Source organism: Vombatus ursinus, unplaced genomic scaffold (assembly GCF_900497805.2).
Source record: "Vombatus ursinus unplaced genomic scaffold, bare-nosed wombat genome assembly UNPS02009994.1, whole genome shotgun sequence".
Classification (NCBI taxonomy): domain Eukaryota; kingdom Metazoa; phylum Chordata; class Mammalia; order Diprotodontia; family Vombatidae; genus Vombatus; species Vombatus ursinus.
In genome coordinates this window covers 1,439,543-1,463,850 of record NW_020949772.1, presented here as the reverse complement: position 1 = coordinate 1,463,850, position 24,308 = coordinate 1,439,543, and the positions used below count along the sequence as shown (strand labels likewise).

General features: G+C 40.7%; 1 protein-coding gene across 1 annotated transcript in view; it reads left to right on the top strand.

Moving 5' to 3' along the window:
- The window catches only part of TMEM132C (transmembrane protein 132C), a gene marked incomplete at its 5' end in the record, with an annotated part of 349,892 nt that overhangs the window by 309,076 nt on the left and 16,508 nt on the right, over positions 1 to 24,308 (top strand). Inside the window, 3 exons of the mRNA XM_027853547.1 lie at positions 15,873 to 16,078; positions 19,990 to 20,263; positions 22,196 to 22,387. Coding sequence (XP_027709348.1) covers positions 15,873 to 16,078; positions 19,990 to 20,263; positions 22,196 to 22,387 — 672 coding nt within the window. The remainder of the gene's footprint in view (positions 1 to 15,872; positions 16,079 to 19,989; positions 20,264 to 22,195; positions 22,388 to 24,308) is intronic.

Genomic DNA, 24,308 nt, shown 5'->3' with positions numbered 1-24,308 from the left:
GTGATCTGGAGGTAACAGACAATGAAGGTCTGGGCTAGGTTAGAAGTAACAGAGAATTGGAGATTGGGACAAGATCAAAACCACAATGTGAGGCCAGTAGAAAGGATTATACTGAGATGAGCATCCAGGGAGAGTTCAGGGGAAATTGGCGGGTGGGGGAGGGTTTCCAGGAGCCTATACCCCATCATTAGGATTCTAAGAGATGAAGGTGAGACAGGAGTATATTCCAAGCATTGGTGGATAGTCAACCTGTGTCAAAGCACAGGAGGAAAGAGGCATATCACGGATGAGGAACTATATGCAGACCAGTTTGACTGGAGCACGGAATATGGGAAAGGAAGTATGAAATGAGCCTGGAAAGATGGGCTCAGACCAGATTGTGAAGGACTTTAAATGCCCTAGGAGGAATGTTATTTGAAGTGTGAATTACTACATTGTAGAGGACGTGCCTTTATAGGATTGAAAAACTTAGCTTTAAAAGCTTTTAATATATCCATGATCATCTTTGAGAACCTTGAAATGATCCATGGGTCAGGAAGTAGGATTGATGGAGAATGTGAGGAAAAGTAAAAGAAATATATATATATATATATATGTATATATATACACACATATTACTTTAATTCAGCCTTGAGGTGGGATTCAGGGCTAGAAAAGAAGAAATGAAGGGTGTTCTTCCTTTCTTTTGTTCTTACCCTCACCACCTCCAGATTCTTCCTATCTGTGTCTGAGAAGTGTCTGAGAGGTCAGGAGGAATGATACAAGGCAGAAGGCAAGATGAGGTACAAGGGAGGGATTTTAAGGGTGTTTTTCATCGTCAGAGAAAAGTTTCAAAATTAAAGTTCTCTCAAGATCTGGAATTGCCTCATTTCCATGTTACTGGAGAGGGGGGATGGGCAAAAGCAGTGGATTTGGAGTCTAAAGGTCTTGGTTCAAATCCCCCTTCTGTAGCTTCAGGTAGTTCAATTCAATTGATAATTATTACGTATCAGCTATGTACATCTGAAGGTGTTGTATGACATCATCTCTAAGGTAAGACCTCTTCCAGTTCTAAATTCTATGAGCCTATGACCTGTTCCTCCCCTTAGATGAGATGATAATTGTAAAACACTTAGGATAGTGTCTGGCACAAAGCAGGTGCTATTTAATGTCAGATCTTATTATCATTTATTATGATGATCACTATCTAACTGACTGGATAACTTGCTCCTCCCCACCTGGACCAGAGTTTGCCACACTAGGCCTGAGACTTGGGCCTCTATACTTGGCTTATCTTGGATCCAGGACCCAGTTAGTGAGGAAGTTACTCTACTCATTTTTGGAACTCTAATCCTCAGGCCCCACCCAGTTGAGTGTATGTAAACTATCCCACAACCTACTATATCTACTAGCCAGTCTTACAAACTACCATATACCTTCCTTCCCCCTCCCTCTTTCCAGTAGCTAAAGGTCCAATGGTTTTGGCTGGTAGGATGGGAAATATAAAAGAGCAAAAGAATAAAATAGAATGGAATGGAATGGAACTGGATGGAATGAGATGGGATGAAATGGATGGGATGGTAATGGATGGAATAAAATGGCACTGGATGGAATGAGGTGGGATGGGAAGGAATGGGATGAGATGAAATAAAGCATAAAAAAAAAAACCTCCCTTCCCTCATTTACCAATTCCCTGTACATTTTGTCTTCTCCTATTCTGTTTCAAGTCCCTTGAGGGTAGGCACTATATCCTTTTATATCTTTGCATTCCCAGTGATTAGCACAATACTTGGCACTTGGTAATGGTTTAATAAATTTTTTCCCATTCATTTGGGGCCTTCTAGTCTTGTTTGAATATCTGAAGTCAACTCTTAGAGCATCCTATAGTGGTATCATAAATCTAGGCTGCATCAGGCCTCAGCGACCATCTAGCCCAGTACCCTCAGTTACAAATGAGGAAGCTGAATCTCAGTGAAGGGTAGCAACCTGTCCGAGATCACACTGGGAGAAAGCATCAGAGGCCAGGTGTGACTTCAGGTCTTGTGATGCCAGGGCCAATGTTCTTTCTGCAGCCCCACGCTGCTTCCCGGACATGAGCTACTAGCAAAGGATGGTTTAGTTTATGGGACAGAAGTGAGAGAAGAGCAGTAAGGGCTTATGTTCAAACATTTCTAGTAGTTTAAAGCCAAATAAAAGAAATCTACTGGATCTGCCTTCCATCCCAGCTGAGAAGAAATTCTTTATTCTCTATGCATGTGGCCTGTGTTCTGGCTGTGTGCTTGAGGTCAGAGTTTTCACGAGTATAGGAAGCTGTTCGGAGGAAGGCCACCACACTAGCCTGCAAGGGTGACTCCCAACTTGTAGTGAGGGAAGGGGGAAAAATAGAGGCTCAATGACCCAGTTTATTTGGGCATCTTTTTACCACATTGGGGCATAGCATAGTTGCCTTGGCAACTCTCCCCAGCAGACCTCAGCATACTGAGCTAAGGAGATCATTAAATGATACTTTTTTTTTATTCTAGATGGAGCACTCTGGATACTGTTTGGGTTTTTTATCTCTTCTTTAAAAGAATAATAAAATCTATAGAAAACCTCACATAGACATGCTTCCTTCTGCAGAGCTGGGGGCTCCCTGCTGGTGTATGGGGAGTCATGGGGAGAAGATGGCATCCCTTCTCCAGTGAACCCTGCATTCTTAATTATGCCAGTGAGTAGGAGGGCCAGTTCCTAGCCAGACAGAATTTTGCCTACATGTTCCGCCAACCAGGATAAGCCAAAAACAGTAGCTAAAGATCTGATGGTTTTGTCTGGTAGGATGGGAAATATGAAAAAGCAAAAGAATAAAAGAGAATGGAATGGAATGGAACTGGATGGAATGAGATGGGATGAAATGGATGGGATGGAATGGAGTGGGATTCCACATGGAAGCTGTCACATCTTGGGATCTCTGAGCAGCTTTGTATCCTAGGGTTTTACTCCCAGAGGAGACTTTTAAGTTCCTTCGATAAGGAATGTTATTAGATTGTAAGCTCCTTGAGGACAGGGACTGCTTCATTTTTCTTTTGTATTTTCACCACCTAGCTCAGTGCCTGGCACATAACAAGAGTTAAAATTAATATATAAACGTTAAGGTTAGAAAGGTATGTTCTCTATATTATCTCATTTGAAAGCAAAGCAGCTGGATTAGATGGCCTCTGAGGTCCCTGTTGGCCTTACATCTCTTATACTATGATCCTTACTGCAACCCTCTAAGGTACATGCTATTAATATTCCCATTTTACAGATGAGGGAACTGAGGATGGAAGAAAGTACAAGTGACTTGCCCAGGTTTATCTGAACTAGTATTCACCTTAGGCTTTCCTAACTCCAGCTCCTGTGCTCCTACTAAATAATGCTCTCAAGTTTACTTAACGCTTGTTGCATTGAATTGGAATCCACAGTTGCAGCACAAGTCATTAGCTTTGCCCCCAAGCCATCTGTTGTAACATCATTCTCCCAGGCACTTAAACCTGAAAACTTTGACTCTGCTTTTTTCCTTTTGTGCCCTTCTCTGTAAAATCAATGGTTAGAACTCATCGGGGCCAGTTCTAACTCTTAGTAATGGTATTCCCCAAATCAGGAAAGTGTTGCTTGAAAGCACCTTAAAGGAGGTGATATTTTGGAATTCATAGTCCTATGTAGAGAGATAAAAAGGGCAAGAATTAAAAGTTTGTGCAGCGTGGTGCAGGGGAATAAAATTTAGGAACCAGATTAAAATCTAATTGGGGAATGTTTAACAAAATAAATAAAAACACAATACAATATAGATAATGTTAATTTGTGGAGGGGGGGGTGGGTTTAAGTCCATATGTGACCTGCAGGTGTGGAAAATGTGGTTAGGGATGTTGCTTCTGCATATCACTCAATCAGGGGTTGGGTGCCTGCATGACAATGTTGGAGTCAGTTTAAACTGGGAGGGAGTGTGAGAAATAGGTGTTTTTGTTGGTGGTGGTTTTTTTGTTTGTTTGCTTGTTTTTTGGTTTTTGTTTGTTTGTTTGTTTGTTTGTTTGTTTTAATTTCCACCCTTGCATAGACATCAAAATGGATTAAAGATGGGCAACAGGCAGAGGGAAGAATTTAGCGAAAAACTTAAATTGAGAGACAGAGGAAACAATGTAGTCTAGGGGCTGCGTGAGGGATGAACAAAGGAAGCTTAAAGTGGAGCTGGTGGTGAATAAACTAACCTGAGGAAAACCAGTTCTGAGGTTAGGTATAGATTAACATCAAAGAGGGTGTTGTGCCCAAATAAGGGCTAGGGCTACCGAGTTGTGGGGAGTGAGAGATGTAAATAGGGGCAGAGACTCACATGGGGAAATTAGGCACTTTGGACAGGCTAAACCTCTATAGTACCCAGCCAATGCGGAAACGGGGCAGGGAAATTCGATTACGGAATAGGGAATAAAAAGGTGTGTATCTGTGGACACATGTGCTCTCACATGAAAGCTCTCACACCTGTGGGATGCCCAGCCTTCCCAGGTTATTAATAAAGCTTCTTCCTGATTCAACAACGGCTTCATGGAATTTGTGATATAGATAACACAGGGATCCATTTCTGTTTGAGTTTGACACCACTGGTGTCATGGATAGAGGGATAGTTCTGGGTCAATCGCCAGTCGGTATGCATTTAAGCACCTACTGTGTGACAGGCACTGTACAGGGCTGGGAAAACGAAGAAAGACAAAAGATTTGCTCTCAAAGAGCTCCCAGTCTAATGGGGGAGACAACATGCAGGGTTGTTGTGAGAATCTCATAGTCATAAATACCTGAGTGCCAATCTAGTCTCAAGTACTTAGTAGATGTGTGGCCCTAGGCAAATCATGAAATTAATCTGGGACCCAGTTCCTCATTCAGAATCAGATGGCCCCAGCTCTACTCACGCGCTCTTATAAAGTGTGATTACCTGAATCCAAACAGCATTTTAGACATTAAATTTCATCCCCCTCCCCAACTAAGCATTTGAGGAGAGGATGATCACTTTTCTTCACTTTCCTGTTTGCTTTTCTTTCCCCGGCCCCACCCTTGAATAGACATCAAAATGGATTAAAGATGGGCAACAGGCAGAGGGAAGAATTTAGCGAAGAACTTAAATTGAGAGACAGAGGAAACAATGGATAGATTTAGCAGTCAGAAAATTAGGATTATAGATTCGCACCTAAAAGAGACCCAGGAGGCCACTGAGTCCCACCCCACCCCCTTCCAGAATGAGTATAGAACATGACTTGAGGTGCCCAGGGACACATAGCTAGGATTTGAGCCCAGATCAGTGCCCTATCCACTATGCAACACTGCCTTTCTCATGGATTTTAGTCCTAGCTCTGATATTTTATAGCTTTATTTTTGGAGGTAATCGGGATTAAGTGACTTGCCCAGAGTCACACAGCTAGTAAGTGTCTAATGCCAGATTTAAATTCAGATACTCCTGACTCCAGGGTCAGTGCTCTACCCACTGGGTCACCTAGCTGCCCCTACTTCATAGGCTTTTGACATTGGTCAAGTCATCAATCTTTTTGAATTTCAATTTCTTCTTCCGCAAAATAACAGGCATCTGCCTAACCTATCTCATGAATTTCTTGGGAAACTCTTCCCTTAAGTATTTTTTTTTTTTTGGTGAGGCAATTGGGGTTAAGTGACTTGCCCAGAGTCACACAGCTAGTGAATATCATTGTGTCTGAGGCTGGATTTGAACTCAGTTCCTCCTGACTCCAGGGCCGGTGCACTGTGCCACCTAGCTGCCCCTCTTTCCTTAAATATTATCAAAGACATCTGAACCCACAAACCAACATAGCTTTTTTTCAGCCCACATCTTCCTTGACTTCTCTGAGGCATTTGACACTCTTGACCTCCCACTTCTCATGGATAAGCTCTCTTCCTTTTGCTCAGAAATATCATACTCTCCCAGTGCTCCTTCTATCTCTGACCACTCATCCTCTGTCTCCTTTAATGGCCATTATCTTTTCCCCAGCCCTTTACAGTAGGTATTTCCCAAGGTTCTTTGCTCTGCCCTCTTTCCTTGAAAGAATGAGTAAAAAAGCATACAATAAGAGTTTACTATCTGTCAAACACCGTGTGCTGAATGTTGGAGATACCAATAGAAAACACTACAGATTTCGGTATTCCTCTGATACCCTAGTGTGTTATTTTGTGTTATAATCATTTATGTTTGAGTCACTTCTGTGCCCACCACCCACCCACCTATGAGGGCAGAGACTGTCTTATCTCCCCTAGTACTTAGCACAATATTCTACACATAGTAGGCACTTGATAAATGTCAAATTGTGAAGATGACTAAGTCACGGGATCAATTTCTTCTTTTTTACAATTAAAGAAATCGAGGGTCAGAGAAATCTACTGGGTGATCCAGTTGTCATATAACTAACAAAAATAAGTAATGTCCATGCTCAGGCCTTCAAAATCAAAGACCATTAGTCTTTCCATTATGTATGGAGCCAAGATGGAATAGGAACAGCTATGCTGTTTACATCAGTCTGCTTGTGGACTTTCCTTCCAAACCAATTATAGCAGTAGCATACTGACTTCCTCTTTCCCCCAAAGTGTTCCCATCAACAGGAGCGTTAAAATACACAAATGAAAACACTTCAGGGATGATAATAATAATAATCAGTCCACAAGTATTAACAGCTAACGTCTATATAGCTTTATAACATTCTTAAAGCAATTTATATATATTTTTCTTTGATCCTCACAAGAACCCTGAGAGGCTATTGTTCATTCCTTTCAGTCTTGTGGGACTCTTCATGATCTCCTTTTGATAGGGTTTCTTGGCAAAGATGCTGGAGTGGTTCCCCATTTCCTTCTCTAGCTCATTTGACAGATGAGGAAACTGAGGCAAGCAGGGCTAAGTGACTTGTCCCCAGTCACACAGCTAGTGTTTGAGGCTGGATTTGAACTCAGGTCTTCCTGACTCCAGGCTTGGCATTCTATCCCCTACATCACCCAGCTAACTCAGGATTTCCTAGACTCCATTATCTCATTGACATATACCTCTTTCCTCCAGTGTCAGTTGAATTAAATTTTGCATCAGAGGCTACTTCAACCCACTCTCCAATCAATACACAAGTATTTATCAAACTTCTATGTGCCAGACACTATGTTGAGCTCTTGGAACACAGAGGCAAAAATGAAACTGTTCCTGCACTCAAGAAGCTGACATTCTATCATGCTATATAACACATACACATTTAAGTAAATACAAAATTTTGATAAGGACCAGACGTGTGATTTGGTTGATATGAAGAACTCCCAGTGAGAAACTTCTACCAAATGCAAGTCTGCACCTTCTCTACAATTTCTAGTCTAAAACAGTTGTATTGAGGGGGTTGGGGAAGGGGGAATGAATTAAAGGGGTTAAGTGACTTGGCCAAGGTCACATAGTCATTCTGTGTTCAAGGTACAACTTGAACCCAGGTCTTCCTAGCTGTACCTCTAAACAGGGAAGGAAGAGATTTAGTAGTTTTGTGACCCTGGACAACTCACTTAACTGCTCTCCATTTCCTTCTTTGTAAAGTGCTAATAATAGCACTTATCTAATGGGGTTGTTGGACAAATCAAATGATTTCACCCTATGAAAAGTACTCTGCAAACCTTAAAGTGCTGTATCAATGCAAGCTATTATTATTATTAATGACAGTAATCCTAGAAGCAGGTAGAAGCCTCTGAAGCTTTTGGAGGAGAGTGCCATAGTCAGACACACTATAACAAGCATTAATCTAGAGTTCAAAGTTAAAGTGTGTCTGTGGTTGATTGTTTTGTTTTGTTTTGTTTTGTTTTTAACTTGATCTTAGGATGTAACCAATGACATTGAAATCGCATTATTTTCTCATTAAAACACATTCTTTGGGAGGCAGTACAGAAGGGAGGAGACCTAGAAAACTGGGGCTGGCAGGGTCCTGCTCTTCTTTGGGGTTTGTTAGAATCAATAAGGCCATTCTATTTCCTTCTTAATGGCATCAAAGTGCCATCAGTGACATGTTCTAGAAAGCACCAACCAACCTGAAGAAGATGTGGGCCAGATCCCACGGCAACTGAGCCTTGAGTCTCAAGACAGGGTCCTTGATATAGAAGGTACAAAGTGGGTTCATTGTGCTTCTCCTCATTGTCATTGTTCACTCCTGCCCAATTGGAAAAGCAGTTACATGCTCATGATACCTTTGCCTTCTATATCTCTCCAACTTCCCTTTCTAGCTAGCTGGCTTCCACTCAATGTGTAATCTGTACTTCCTACCTAAATTGTTGAAGTAGCAGAAAGAAAAAAAAATTGTGGAGACTAAAACCAGCCACTCTTACCTTTCTTCCCATTGAACCAAGTCAACAGTAACTAGTGCTACTTCAAGGAAAATGGTAATTTAACTATCATAATTAAAATGCTTTCTACCCTAATGGATACCTATTTTGTTTTTGTTTTTTCCCCCATTGAAGCTATCATATTAATAGGTAATAAAGATTAAGAAGGAGAAACATATGTAAAGGCCATTTAGATATCGTTAAAAACCTAATGATTCTTACACAATGACTTAGATGGTTGAGGAGTGGGAGAAAATTGGGGGGCCCTAGAAGTGTTTATGGCAGGGGAAGGGAAAGGTGTTGGGATGGGATAAGAGAATTGTAGAATTCCTCAGCTGTAAGTAATAGATCATATTAATCTTTAAGACTAAATGATTTTATGGTGGTATAAATATTTATTTAATCATGTAGAAAAAATGTTTTTTTGGGGGGTTGAGTTTTGTTTTTTTTTAGGCCCAGAAAGAATCTTAGAGATCATGGAGCCCAAGCTTGCAATGCGTTTTACAAATGAGAAAACCAAAAACAAGAGAGATGAAGTAGATTGTCCAAAGTCACAAAGCTACTTAGGGGTTTTCCTTAAATTCAATCTGACCAGGTTACCCTCCTACTCAGTAACCTCCGCTGGCTTCCTATTGCCAAAATAAAATGCAAAATAAATACACAAATTAAAATAAAATATAAATTCTTCCATTTGATCTTTAAAGCCCTTTAAAACTTGGCCCCAACTTCTCTTTCCAACTTCATTCTATATTATTCTATTTTCTAGCCAAACTAGCTTCTCAGTTCTTCACTCAGGACCTTCCCTCTCCCATCAAATGAAATAATACTTGTAAAGTGTTTAGCAAAATGCCTGACATACAGTCAGGACTTCATAAATGCTTATTTCTTTCTCTTCCCCATCCCTTTCCACCTCTGTGTCTTTGTACTTACCATCCACCTTTGCATGCCTGGAATGCACTCCCTCTCCACCTCTGTCTCATAGAACCTTTCACTATCAAGTTCCCATTTTGCTGTCAACCCTCTATCAGTCAATCAATACACAAGGAGAACCAGGCACTATATTGAGTTCTGGGAATACAGAGACAAAAATGAAACAGTCCCTGCTCCCAAAGAACTTGAGGGCACTGTCTTCTATACAAAACATTTTCTGATGACCCCAACAAATGATACCTTTCCTCTCAAAATTGACTCATTTTAATTCATACAATTAGAGTGGATTAATTTTGAATTTGTTCCATGTGTACTTATATTTGCACATGTATCCCACAAAATAATGCAAGCTTATTAAGAGCAGATTCTTTCTTTCTTTCTTTTCTTTCTTTCTTTTTCTTTCTTTTCTTTCTTTCTTTTCTTTCTTTCTTTCTTTCTTTCTTTTTGCTTTTTATCTTCAGCACCTAGTATGGCACCTGGCACATAGTAAGTGCTTAATAAATGCTGGATTGCTTACTTGATTAATAGTGCCAGACCTGGGACTAGAGAACTCATTACTCAGGGCAGGGATCTTCTATTCCCTCTCTGTTGAGGAAGGCAGCATAGTATTGTATAAAGGGCACTGAATTTGAAGGAGAAAGAAAGGAGTTTGAAACCCAGCTCTGCTATTTATCCTCCCCATGTGACCTTATATAAAAGAAATTTAACCACCCTGAGTTTCAGTTTCCTCCTTAGGAAATTGAAGGGATTGGTTTAGAGGTCTCTAAGCTGTCCCTAGTTCTATTTGCTCTATATGGACTTTTTAAAGGAAAAGTTGAGGTAACTGCTTTGTTATCTGTTACCCACAGGAGAGGTTTTGGACTCCATCTGCATAGCTGGAGCCCGTGCCAGGCATGGGGGAAAACTTAAACAAATGCATGTTGGTGAGAGATAGAACATCATATGAGCTGGAGGGAGGGGAAGGGTAAACAAAAATAGGACAGTTTGGTTGAAATGCAGTGTGTATGAAGGGGGCTATTGTGAAATTTTTTTGTTCTTCAGCCATTTTTCTAATGCTTGGTGACCCTATTTGGGGTTTTCTTGGCAGACATACTGAAGTGATTTGTCATTTCCTTCTTTAAACTCATTTTACAGATGAGGAAGCTGAGGCAAACAGGATGAAGTGACTTGCCCAAGGTCACACAGCAAGGAATTTCCTGAGGTCATTGTGAAATAAGTCCTAGGAAGTCAGTCAACAAACACTTATTAAGCTCTTACTATGTACCAGGCACTGTGCTAAGCACTGATGATACAAAGAAAGGCAAAAATAGTCCCTGCTTTCATACACATTACAATCTACTGGGGGAGACCACATGTAATCAACTATATACAAAGAAGATATAGACAGGATAAATTGGAGGGATCATCAGAAGGAAGGCACTGAGATTAAGGTGAACTGGGAAAGCCCCCGCAGAAGGTGAAATTTTAGCAGGGATTTAAAAGAAACCAGAGCAGAAAAGGAAAATGGAAGCCAGATGATAGAGGGCCTTAGCGGTTTTTGCTATGAGGCAAATTCCCTGCCTTTGAGTAGGGAAGTAGCACCGTTGGTCATGTGCTTTCTGAAGATTATTTCCGGGGCAGCTAGGTGGTGCAGTGGATAGAATACCGGCCCTGAAGTCAGGAGGACCTGAGTTCAAATCCAGCCTCAGACCAAATACTTGACATGTACTAGCTGTGTGACCGTGGGCAAGTCACCTAACCCTATTGCCTAACCAAAAAAAAAAAAAAAAAAAGATTATTTCCCTGCTGCCTAGATGATGGTTTGGAAATGGGAGGGATAGAACTTCTTGAGCAGGTAGTGTTTTTACCTTTCTTTGTATCCTCAGGGTTTAGTAGGGTGCCTGGCACATTGTAATTGCTTTTTAATTAATTGATTGATAGGAAGAAGAGAGGCTAATTAGTGCACTATAGTGCATGGGCAATGAATGACAAAGGCCTGAATGAGCAAGGTGGCTGTGGGAGTGGAGAACAGGTGGAAGGTAAATTATGGGGTTAGAATTGACCTGAGTTGGTAAGATGGACTGTGGAGGGTGATGGACAGAGCCAGGTTCTGAAGCTGAATGCCTCACTGGGTCTTGTTGCTCATTCTTCGTTCTCAAGGAGGACCAATGACATCAAAGGCTGATGTCTCAACTCCCACATGAGTTGGATTTAAGTGTGGGAGTCCCTCAACAGAACTTAGTGAGTTAAACTAGTCTAAATATTTGAATGCGGCAGCTAGATGGCATAGTGGATAGAACACCAATCAGGAAGACTTAAGTTCAAATCTAGGCTTACACACTTACTAGCTGTGTGACCCTGGGCAAGTCATTTAACCCTGTTTGCCTCAGTTTCCTTATCTGTCAAATGAGCTGGAGAAGGAAATGGCAAACCACTGTAGTATCTCTGCCAAGAAAACCCCAAATGGGGTCAGGAAGACTCAGATACAACTGCACAACAACAACAATTTGAATAACTATGCAGAGCTTTATCTAATTAAGTGCCAAAAGAAAAACTGCAGACAGTGAGTAGCCTTCTTTGGACCTCTTGCTACACAATGGAGTGATTTTCATAATCACAGTTCTGTTAATGGACTCGCAAATAAATAGCAAACATTTACCAGTTTTCTATGTAAATTGTACTAACCGAACCAGGCAGCCTGCCTCCAGGGAGGCCAAAGGAAGAAAAGTTAATGTGATTGTTTTTCTTCACTTCTCATTTGGTGGACAATTATTCTGGCAGGGAGGAAAGTGGGGGAGGGGGAGAAAGGAATAAGCATTTCTTTATATTGTAAGGACACTGTGCTAAGCGCTTTCCAAGTGTTATTTTAATGTAAGACTATTGGAGAGCCAATCTCAGTCACTCCCCAGGACACCTAGGACAGAGATGTTTATTTCAAAAGGATATTGGAATCTGACTGGAGGATCCCTTGAATGAACCAAGAATGTTTAACCTGGAGAAGAAAAAGATCAGGAAGACATGATGACTGTCTTCAAGTATTTAGAAGGCTAAGAAGAGGAATTAGATTGGGAGAGCCAGCAAGGTTTGGCAATTAGGACATATCCTATATGCCCTGGATTAGCGCTTGGAAGATCTGGGTCCCAGTTCTGCCACAAATAAATACTTAATAGCTTCTCCATCCTAGACAAGTCCTTTAGATTCTCTATGCCTCGGTTTCCTCACCTGTAAAATTTTGGAGTTGGACTTGATGACATTTTAAGGTCTATTCTAGTTCTAAATCTATGATTCTATCACTTGGGTTTTTTTTTTTGTTTTGTTTTGTTTTTTGGTTTGTTTGTTTGTTTTTTTTGCTCCAAAGGAGCAATGAGTGGAAAAGAGGCAAATCTGGATGGGGGAGAACCTTTTCTCATAACCAGAACAATCCCCAAGTGGAATGAATTACCTGTGGAGGTTCATAGGATCATAGATCTAGAGAGCTAGAAGGGACCTAAGAGGTCTTTCTGGCATAGTCCTCACATTTTGCAGATAAGAAAACTGAGGCTCAAGAAGACGAAGTGACTTGCCTAAGGTCAAACAGGTAATAAGCATCAGAGAAGAGCTTTGAACCCCAAATCCCCTGATTCTAGAGCCAGAGCTCTTTCTGCTGGACCAAAGCTAGTGAGCTACATCTCACTGGCGGTTTTCAGGCAAAGACCTGATATCTCTGTGTCAACACAGGGATTCTTGTTCAAGCACAGATTGGACTAAATCACTAATGAGTTTCCCTCTAACCTGAAATTCTATGATTCTACAAAAGCTTTCATCACTGTAGGACAACTGAAGATGTATATTGGACACGTGCCTTTGGGCTTAACATCCTGTCTGGTCAGACCATGGTTTGTTGGGGACAACTGACCAGTGAGTCACCTTGTTGCCTTTCAATGAACATTGTTCAATTGGCAAACTCAAGCCAGCCACCGGGAGAGCAAATGATGGTGTCGACCAAATCTCGGGCTGATGAACAATAACATTCACTGAACAGGACCGGAAAGTGGTTCCTAGGGATGAAATAAAGGGAGTGGGAATATCTGTAGGGTTTTCTGTTGGAGTCTGTAGACCTGGCAGCTCATTTAGTAATGCAACAGCACCCACTGCAAGCCACTTACTGTATGATTAATGTGCCCCTAGATCTCCCCAGACGTTTATGACACCTTTAGGAATAGCGCTGACAATGACTTTATCCCACACAGCTACTTCATACTCTCTGCATTGCTCTTAATTATTTATATATTCTGGAGTGGTTGGATTCCTTCCCCCCTAGTGCTCAGAAAGGTAATAAATGAGAAAAGTCAATGATCTGTAAATTACAACATTGATTAAAGAAGTGATTACTGATATAACTCTTACACGGCTATTATGCTAATGCTTGCTTAGATTTCAGGACAGTATTTACATGCTAATGACAAATTTACTTGTGGTGTCTAAAATTAGTTTATGTCTTTAATCAAAATGTAAACATTTAAAAAAACTTACCGTGTTTATTGGGGAAGAAATTAATCCATTCTTCCCCTGCCCCCTCCTTCCCTGCCCCTGGCTACCCTCCATGTCCCTAAAGCAGCTCAGAAAATCTGCCCATATCTGCCCACACCAGCTGTGCTTTCTCGGTAGCAGAGAGAATGGTTGCCCTGGATTCAAGGTGAAAACCCTGCCCACAGCATAGATGGCTCATTCCAGCTCTGTCTGCCCAGTTCACAAAGGCCAGGAAAGAGTTGATTTGGATAGAAACAGTGTAAAGGGTCGGGAGCAAATTCAGCTCATCAATCGGTGGTTACCTGAGTAGAATGCATTGTTTCATGCCTTGCTGGCAGAGGATAACAGGGTCCTAGTCTGAAGTCTGGAAGGGACTTAAGAGCTCAGCTAAGTCAGATCCCTCATTTTAGGGACAAGAGATAGGGAGTGGACCTGTAGCCTAGCAAACTCCCTGGACCAATGCGAGTCAGTGTCCTTACGCAACTTATCATCATAAGCTTTCCTAGAACATGTGAGAGGCTAACACTGTGGGAGGGTCACATAGACAGTGAGTGTCAAAGGTGGGACTTGTACCCAGGTCTCCTGGGCTTTGAGGGCATCTCTCTGTCCCCCAGGACATAAAGATAAAACTGAGGTTCGCCATGTTGAATGACTTACCCAAGGACACAGAGCTAGTAAGTATCACTGCTGGAAATCAAACCCAGATCCCCTGACTCGAAAACCAGTGTCCTTTCTCTTGCATCACTTTGCTTACTCTGAAAAGTAGTCGTGGTGTTTTTTAAATTTATTTATCAGTATACAAATACTTGCAAAGCAAGTTTTATTAAGTTGTTACATTTGAAGCAAGTTGTTGGAAATAAGGGAAAGGGACTATGATTTCATTGGGATAGAGAACTACCGGGTAAAGAAATTAGTTCCTTCAATGCAAGTCAGTACTTTTGTAGTAAACTTGTGGTCTTAAAGAATCGTCCAGAGCATTGAGAGGTTAAGTAATTTGCCCAGGATCATACAACTGGTATGTATGAGAGGCGCGGCTTAAACCTCAGAGCCTCCTGGTTCCAAGGACATTTTCTGTCCACTATACCATGTAGCTTCTTTAATTAGCTGGTATTTGTTTAATATTATATAAAAATATTATATATATTACATAATTATATAGCACCGTATTGTATATTCTATAATATAACAATATTAAATAATTATTAGATAATTTTATAATACTAATGATTACATAATATATTAATGACACTATAACTAGCACGATGTAAGTTATTCATTATAAATGTTCATAGTATACAATTACATTAATATTCTGAATTGAAATTATAATATATTAATGTAATATGATGATAATGTCATATTATACTTATGTTTATTGTATTACTATGCCATTATATTGTATAACATATTAATATAATGTGATGTTATAATACAATAATATAGTATGATGATGATGTTATATTATAATTATATAATGCTTATTTTATTACCATACCATTATATTATATAATATGTTAATATAATGTGATATCATAATATATTAATATTATATTACTATGTCAACATAATGCATTAATATAATAATATATGATTATATATTATAGATGTTTATAACATATAATTTGCATTTTTAAGAAAAGAAAATATACTCTGGGAGGCAATCCAGGACGTAGAAGGAGGAAACATGACGGGATGCTTTCGGGTAAAGGAGGAAAGGAGCGAGAAATTATTAAGTGATGACTATGTTCCAGCCACTGTACTAAGCACTTTAAAAATATCATCTTATAAAGATTCGTAGAATCAGGGAAAAAAAGTGATATTGTCACTGGAGTAAACTATAGTCCACTTGAGCAAAAAGCAGAATTAGATGAAAAGGAAACAAAATACAAGCCGGGATCTTGAGGTGGTAGAGGATTCCAATTATCAGGACATCGGCTGGAGATCTCCCTGCCAAGCTTAGCCTTTCCCATTGCCTGACAGCTTGAGAGAGATTTTTGGTTCATGGATTGGATTGGAGGAACTTTCGATTTTTCTTTCCTAAGAAGCACCTAACCTGTTCTACCAAGGGAATATGAGAGATAATATCCTGGTCCCCTACAATCATTTCCCTTTTTCCCCTTTCTCTCTTTCTTTAGGTGTCAGACCGATGTGACTATGTTTTCGTCAATGGCAAAGAAATCAAAGGGAAAGTGGATGCCCTTGTGAATTTCACCTATCAGTATTTGAGCGCCCCCCTCCACATCACCGTCTGGGTGCCCCGCCTACCTCTACAGATCGAGATCTCTGACACAGAGCTAAGCCAAGTCAAGGCCTGGAGAGTACCCATCGTTTCTAATAAGAGGTCAGACAGTGCATATTTACACACGTCCTTGTCTCCCCCGACAGTATACATTCCTGGCTTGTCAGTATAGGACCTTGAACAATACCTGCCACATAGTAGGTGATTAATCAATATTTGGCAATTGATTAAGATGGTTGGTAGCATAATGAACAGAGCCCTGAGCCTGAAGTCAGGGAGACCCTAGTTCAAATCCAGTCTCAAACACATACTAGCTATGTGACCCTGAGCAAGTCACTTAATCCCTATTTGTCTCAGTTTCCTCAACTGTAAAATAAGGAATAATGATGCCATCTACCTACCAGAATCATTATGAGGAACAAATGAGTTAATATTTGTAAAGTGCCTGGCACATAGTAGGCACTATATAAATGCTTACTATTATTTTATCGATTGATTGGATGTCAGGCCTTCATTCCTACCCCTTCCTTTAAAATGAAATCGGGGAGCATCCCAGGCCCTGAGCACCCTTTGTAGTCAGGGTGAATGATTTTCAGGATGGTTCCAATTTCAAGCAAAGGAGGTCTGCAAAGGGCTTAATAAAACTTAATAAAATAATAAACATTTTGGTACAGACTTATGATTTCATTAGTGGAAGGAACTCCCAGGATGGAAACTTCCCAGTGCTTAGCACTGTGTAAGGGCTCAATAAACACTTGATGACTGACTGACTAATGTAGATGAGTCACTTAATAATAGCATTCATATGGCACTTTGAGGTTTGCAAAGAGCTTACAAATATTATCTCATTTGATCCTCACAACAACTCTGAAAGGTAAGTACTACTATGGTCCCCATTTTACAAATGAGGAAACTGAAGCAGACAAAGGTGCAGTGACTTGCCCAGGGACACACAGCTGGATTTGAACTCATATCTTCCTGACTCCAGGTAGACGGTTGAATCTACAGCACCACACTGCTACCAATTTTAAGGAGTTGCCGGGGTCTTCTTGACTCCAAATTTAACCATCTTATCCACAAGAGCCTCTCTTATCCACAAGATGACTCTTTGCTAAAGAAATATCCTTTCTCAATCCAAGTGACCCAATTCAGGAGTTCAGGAAATACAAACACAACTATCCACATGAGCAGCTAGCTGGTGCAGTGGGTAAAGTCCTGGGACTAAAGTCTGGAAGACCTGAGTTCAAATCCAGCCTCACACATTTGCTAGCCACATGACTCTGGATTAGTCAGTTTAAGCCTCAGTTTCCTGACTTGTAAAATAGGGATAATAGCACCTCTATCCTAGGGAAGTTGTGAGGATCAAATGAGAGAATAATTTAAAGCATTTAGCACAGTGTCAGGCACATAGTAAATATTATATGTTGTTGTTATTCAGTTGTTTCAGTCCTGTCTGACTCATCGTGACCCCATTTGGGGTTTTCTTGGCAGAGATACTAGAGTGGTTGGCCATTTTCTTTTCCAGTTCATTTTAGAGATGAGGAAACTAAGGCAAATAGGGTTAAGTGACTTGCCCACTGTCACACAGTTAGTAAGTATCTGCGGCTGAATTTGAATCCAGGTCTTCCTGACTCCAGGCCCAATACTCTATCCACCGTACCACCTAGCCACCAAGTGTTATATAACTGTTAGCTATTATATCTACTGTTACTAGCACTCATACTCACCTAGTGCTTTAAGGCTTATAAATTGCTTTACATGCATTATCTGATTTGGTCCTCACTTCAGCCTGGTCAAAAAGACACAATTATTATCCCCATTTTACTGATATGAGGCTCAGGTGGGATCTGAATTCAAGTCTTCTGGATGCCAACTCTATCTTCCATATTGTCAAGTACTGGCTTCACTTGACATATAAAGCACTTCACATGTATTATTTCATTTGATCCTCATAAAAACCCTGTGAGTTAGATACTTTTATTATTACTTTTATTTTACAGATGAGGAAACTGTGAGGGAGAAAGGTTAACTGACTTGCCTAGGGTCACACAGCTAGCATGTGTCTGAGGCAGGATTTGAACCCAGGTTTTCTTAATGCTGACCCCAACACTTTAGTCACTATACCACATGCTTCTACTGGTACTCAGAAAAGTAACTCTCCCAAATGACTCTAAGGAGTTAACATTTTTCCTTTGTTTTTAAAGTTTATTTTATTCTCCCAAAACAAGAGAAGTGAATCTGTGTGCCTTACTTTACGAAACAGATGATCTCCTGAAAAGTTTCTTATACATGAATGATTTTTTTAATCTATAAAATGGATCATTTTTTAATGCAATAAAGGAGCACCCTGTTTAAAGGATCCTCCCTCCCACCATCAATCATTTTTTAAAGAAGATTTACCACCTTCTGGGTATGTTAGTCCAGATTTTCATATATACATGGGTCACCACACTCACACAGTGCTTGTGAAATGAATAACTGGTAGGTACCTGCTTGTCCCTTCATTTCTAAGCATCTGAAAGCCAGTTTCCTCCCCTAATTCCTCCATCCCAAACTGTCAGGACTATACCCTTGATGATACAGGAGGCATCTAGCCTTGAATTGCCGTGGAAATGCTAGCTATATGCCATTTATGTCAAGGGATAAATGAGGAGGTCTACCAATATGACGAATGAATGAATGAAAGAATGATTGAATGAGTGAAAATTCATTAAGCTTTTACTATGTGCCAAGTACTGTAAGGGACTAGAAATGTATCACATGAAAAAGACTTGAAGAAACTGGGAACTGAAAAGACTGAGAGGAGACATGATCACTGTCTTCAGATATTTGAAAGACTGCCAATAAAGAAGAATATAATGATTGTTCTTCATTGTTTCTGAAGACAGCAAGAAGAGTTATGCATAGAAGTTTTCTCAATTAAAGGAAAATATTCTTAAAAATTGGAGCGCTCCAATAATTGATTGAATTTCCCATGGGGCACTAGAACTATTCAACCAAAGATGGTGGGACTCAGGTTTTCTAACACGGTTTGCTGTTTATGGAGCAATTTCCTCTCAATGGCTTGCTTATGTAGGCATGTAGACATCATTACCCTCATTTTACAGCTGAGGAAACTGAGGCTCAGAGAGGTCCAATCACTTGCCTAGGGTCACCCAGCAAGTAAATATCAAAGCTAAGGCTAAAACATATCTTAGTATTCCAAGTCCAGTCCACTCTCTATGACACCATGCCACATGGCAGAAATATTACGTAGGTCTCTTTCTATCTGGCCAGTCTTCTTATACATTCAATAATCTACACTCATCATGCTGATCTGCTTGCAGTTGCTCGGTCCACCCCATCTTTGCACATGCCTAGAATGTTTTCCCTTCTCATTTCTGCCTCTCATAATTCCTTTCTTCCTTAGAGACTCAATTCAAATACCACCTTCTACAGGAGGCATTTTCTACTCCCCCCTCCCCAGCTAATGCCTTCTCCTTGCTAAGGTTGTCTTCCAGCTACTCTATCTATATCTGGTATAAGAGGCAATTAAGTAGCACAGTGGGTAGAGTGCTGGACCCAGAATCAAGAAGACCTGAGTTTGAATCCTGCATTAGACACTTACTAACTGTGTGACTCTGGGCAAATTGCTTCACTTCTATCTGCCTGAGTTTCCTAATCTATAAAATGTGGGTAATAATAGAACCTACCTCACAGGGCTGTTGGCAGGGGGAGGAAATGGGATAATATTTGTAAAGCACTTTGCAAACCTTAAAGCACTGGATAAATTCTAGCTTTTATTATATTCCTATTTGCATACCCACTGTTTTCTCCCATTAGAATGTGAGATCCTTGAGGGCAGGAACAGTGATTTTGCCTTTTTCTGTGCCTTCAGTACTCAGCACAGCACCTGGCACGTAGTGAGGGCTTAATAAATGTTTGTTGATTGGATTGATGAGTTTGGACCAGCTGATGTTAAGGTTCTTTTCCAGCCCAAAGTGCTCTAATTCTGTTCCTACCTTTCATTTCAGGCCCACAAGGGACAGTGATGATGAAGATGATGAGGAGAGAAGAGGTAGAGGCTGTGCCCTCCAGTACCAACATGCAATGGTCCGGGTCCTCACTCAGTTTGTGTCTGAGGACTCAAATCCCTGGGGCCAGCTGAGATATTTACTGAGCCCTGACTGGCAGTTTGACATCACTGACCTGGTAACAGACTTCATGAAATTAGAGGAACCACACATTGCCAAGCTTCAGGAAGGGCGGATTTTGATTGGACGAGAAGTTGGCATGACAACAATACAGGTAAGGAGCATCAGTTTCCTCATCTGTACAATGGAGTAGCAACAGCACCTACCATAAAGGATTGTTTCAAAGACCAAAAAAAAATCCAACCCCATACTTTATGCCTTCTTGTTCTATGAAATTATAGCTTGTTATATCTAGAAAGAACCTTAAAAAGTCATCTAGCCAAAGAATCCAGGAACTCAGAGACAGAAGGGACCTCAGGGATACTCTAGTCCAGCTTGTACATGAGCAGGATTCCTATTTACAACATCCTCAATGATTGATCATCCAACCTCTGCTTGAGATCTCCAGTAATAGGGAGCCCACTGTCTCTAGAGATAGTCCATTCTACTCTTGAAAAGCTCTAATTGATAGGAGCCTGATCCCTTCACTTAAATTTTTAAATTTATTTTTTAATTAGAAGATATTTATTTTCTCTTCCTCCTACCTCCTCAAGAAATAAAAGAAAATCAAAACCTTTGTAACATTTATGCATAGTCAAGCAAAACAAATTCCCAAATTAGCCATGTCAAAAATATATATCTTATCATGCAGTCATTCAGGAGATAGATAGTATGCTTCATTATTGGTCCACTGGGATCATGGTTGATCAGAGTTCCCAAGACCTTCAAAGTTGTTTGTCTTTACAATATGGTTGTTATTGTATAAATTGTTCTTCAATTCTGTTCATTTTACTCTGCTTCAGTTCATACAAGTCTTCCCAAGTGTCTCTGAAAACATTCATCTTATCATTTCTCATAGATATACTATTCCGTTACATTCACATGCCATAATTTCTACAGTCATTCTACAAATAATAAGCATTTTTTTAGTTTCTAACTCTTTGCCACTACATAAAGAGCTGCTTTCTTCTCTTCTTTCTCTTTCTTTGAGCTCTTTGAGATATAATCCTAGTAGCGGCATTGCTCGGTCAAAGGGTGTGTGCACAGTTTAATAACTTCTTGGGCATAGTTCCCAACTGCTTTCTGGAATGGCTGGAAAAATCCACAACTTTACCAACAGTGCATTAATGTTCCTGTTTTCCCACATCCCCTCCAACATTTGTCATTTTCCGTTTTTTGCCAACTTGGCCAATATGATAAGTGTGAGGTTGAACCTCAGCATTGCTTTAAATTGCATTTCTTTATTATTAGTCATTTGGATGATTTTTTTTCATATTACTATTGATAGCTTAGATTGCTTCCTTACAAAACTGTTCCTCTCTTCCACCATTTATCAATTGAAGAATGGCTCTTATTTTTGTAAATTTGGATTCACAAATCCAAATTTGAAAATCCAATTTGAGGAAACAGTTTAGATTGCTATAGAACTGGAAGATTGCTGAATCCAACCTTTCATTTTATAGAGAATGAAACTGTAGCCCTTAGCGAGAAAATTAATTATCCAAGGTTACAGCCCTACTAAGTGCCAGGGTTAGGACTGAGCTCGTCTTCTTGTTCCAGTGGGCTGGGCTTTATTCTACTGTGCCACCAGATAAAATCTGTTATGGTTAAGAGGTGGTTGTTTACAGGACAAAAGAACTCTGATCCATAGAAGAATCTCAATTGACCTTCTCTGGGCCTTAGTTACTTGGCATTTTCTGACCTCATGTTTCCCCTGAATAGCTAATTTCCCTTGGTGTCTATAAAATGTGATTCAAGAAAAAAAAAAAGTTCTTATGCAAAACTTTCCAGAACTACCTCCTTTTTCATTAAATGCAGTAAAATTGTAGCTCAATAGCCAAAATTAATAGAAGGGGAACATGGGGTGGAGGAGAGGTGGGTACTAGCAGCAGAATGAGACTGTGATGCCTGGTATGTGTTTTCATCCCAGTGAGGGTATTATGTTTCCCCAGGTATAAAGGTTGAGCTGGGCTGGGAAGGACCTTAATGAGCCAGAGAATATTTTTAGCAGTCACTCAATCCATCCCTTGTTTTGTGTCTCCCGAAGGTTCTGTCACCCCTCTCCGATTCCATCCTGGCTGAGAAGACCGTGACAGTCTTGGATGACAAGGTGGCGGTGACGGACCTTGGCGTCCAGCTCGTGGCGGGGCTGTCAGTCTTCCTCCAGCCCAGCTCCGAAATTAACAAGGCCATCACAGCCACAACCATGGCTGAGGAGCTGCTTCACACTCCCAAGCAGGTAGGGTGGGAGTAAGGGGATCCGGTGGCAGCTGAGAGACACATGTATGACAACTTCCTAGTCCGGCACTGCATTCCCCAAGGCTTGCTCTGTCCAGTGTGTGCTGGGTTTTGCATAAAGGGAGGATTTGATGCAAGATGTGACCTCACCAAATCAGAGGAAAACATGCCTATGACCTTCTTATTTCTCAATACTATGAGTCACCTCCTTATTCCACAATTCTGTGTCACAATTCTCCCCCATGCCAGCCCATTCTCTACTCAACTGTCAAATTGAGCTTCCCAAAGTAAAGGTTTGACTGTGTTACCCCTCTACTCAATAAACCCCAGTGACTCTCTGTGACCTCCAGGATCAAATACAAAATCCTCTGTTTAGCTTTGAAAGCCCTTCATGACCTGGCCCATTCCTACCTTTCCAGTCTTGCACCACACTTCCCAACACATGTTCTTCAATCCAGTGACACTGGCCTCCTGGTTGTTCATTGAACGTAAGACTCTCTCTCCTGGTCTCATGTCTTTCCATTGGCTCTCCACAATGCCTGGAATGCTCCTCCTCCTCATGGCCACCTCATAAGGTCGTGGCTTCTTTCCAGTCTCAACTGAAATCTTACCATCTACAGGAGGTCCCTCAACTGCCAGTGCCTTGTTCCATTTATACTGTATATAGGGTGTCCTAAATATCTTAGCACAGTTTTATGCTACTAACATATAAAATTACACTGAAACTTCTTGGGACATTTATACTTTGAGGATACACACACACACACGTACGTGTGTGTGTGTGTGTGTGTGTGTGTGTGTGTGTGTGTGTGTGTGTGTGGGTGTGATGTATAAAAACTTCGGAGAGACATCATTTCTGGATAATTTAATCATTTTATTAATAAGGCCAGTATGCTTATTAATAAAAGGATGGTCAATTGACCATCTCTCTCTTAGACCAAAGACCCTTTGTGGTAGTGGGCTTACAGTTTATATGCCCTTGGAAGAGATGTTCCTGAGGATGGCAATCAACTCTGATTGGTTAACAATTAATGAGAGAATGAATATTACAAGGAGAGGGTGAGCTAGTCAAAGAGACTTATCAATTTCCATATCATTTGTCTGACAGAAGGAAGGATCCACATTTACATGTTATCTCCCCATTAGAATAGAAGCTTCTTAAGGTCAGTAACCATGTTTTAGGCCCTTTTTGCATCCCCAGCATTTAGCACTGTGCTTGGCACATAAGTATTTAATCAGTTCTTGTTTACTGACTTACTCTACTAAGTTGACTAAATCATCAGCATATCACAACTTGCATACTTCTAGGAATGGGAAGCTTGTAACCTCACATTAGACAACTCATACCAGGAGTTTGTTGCTTGCTGGGAAAATTGATACTTTAAGACAATCACTGGCAGTGAGTCCTCGAGCACAGGCAGCCTGCAAATGAGAAATTGAGAGCAGTAAAGTAGCCAAAGTGGCAATTCCAGTCCCAACTCCCAGTGAGATCTAGGCCCTGCTGAACCAGAGCGAAGGCTGAGGAATGAAGCTGCTGCTCCCTCACTGTTTCCACCAGATTTATTTTGCCTCATTCCACAAAACAGAAAAGAACTCACATTGATTTTATAGCTTGTTTTCATGATTATCTTTACCTAATTTTCTGGAGCGCAAACCCATTCAGATGGGTTTTACAACAGAGTAGTTAGTGGCAAGACAACATCCAAGCTGGAAGGGGGACAGGCCGCCCATCTGTTTAATTTATTTCCTGCCGGAATCATCCCTGTCTTGTGTAATTAACCCATTTCTGTCTTCCTCCTTTGGTACTTCCTGTGGGGAATCTTTCATCTTGACAGATGCGGAGCCAGCATTGAGCCTGACAGAGCCAAACCCACAAATCCTGCCTAGTTATGGAGCCTGGTTCAGGAGTCTCACATAGTGTT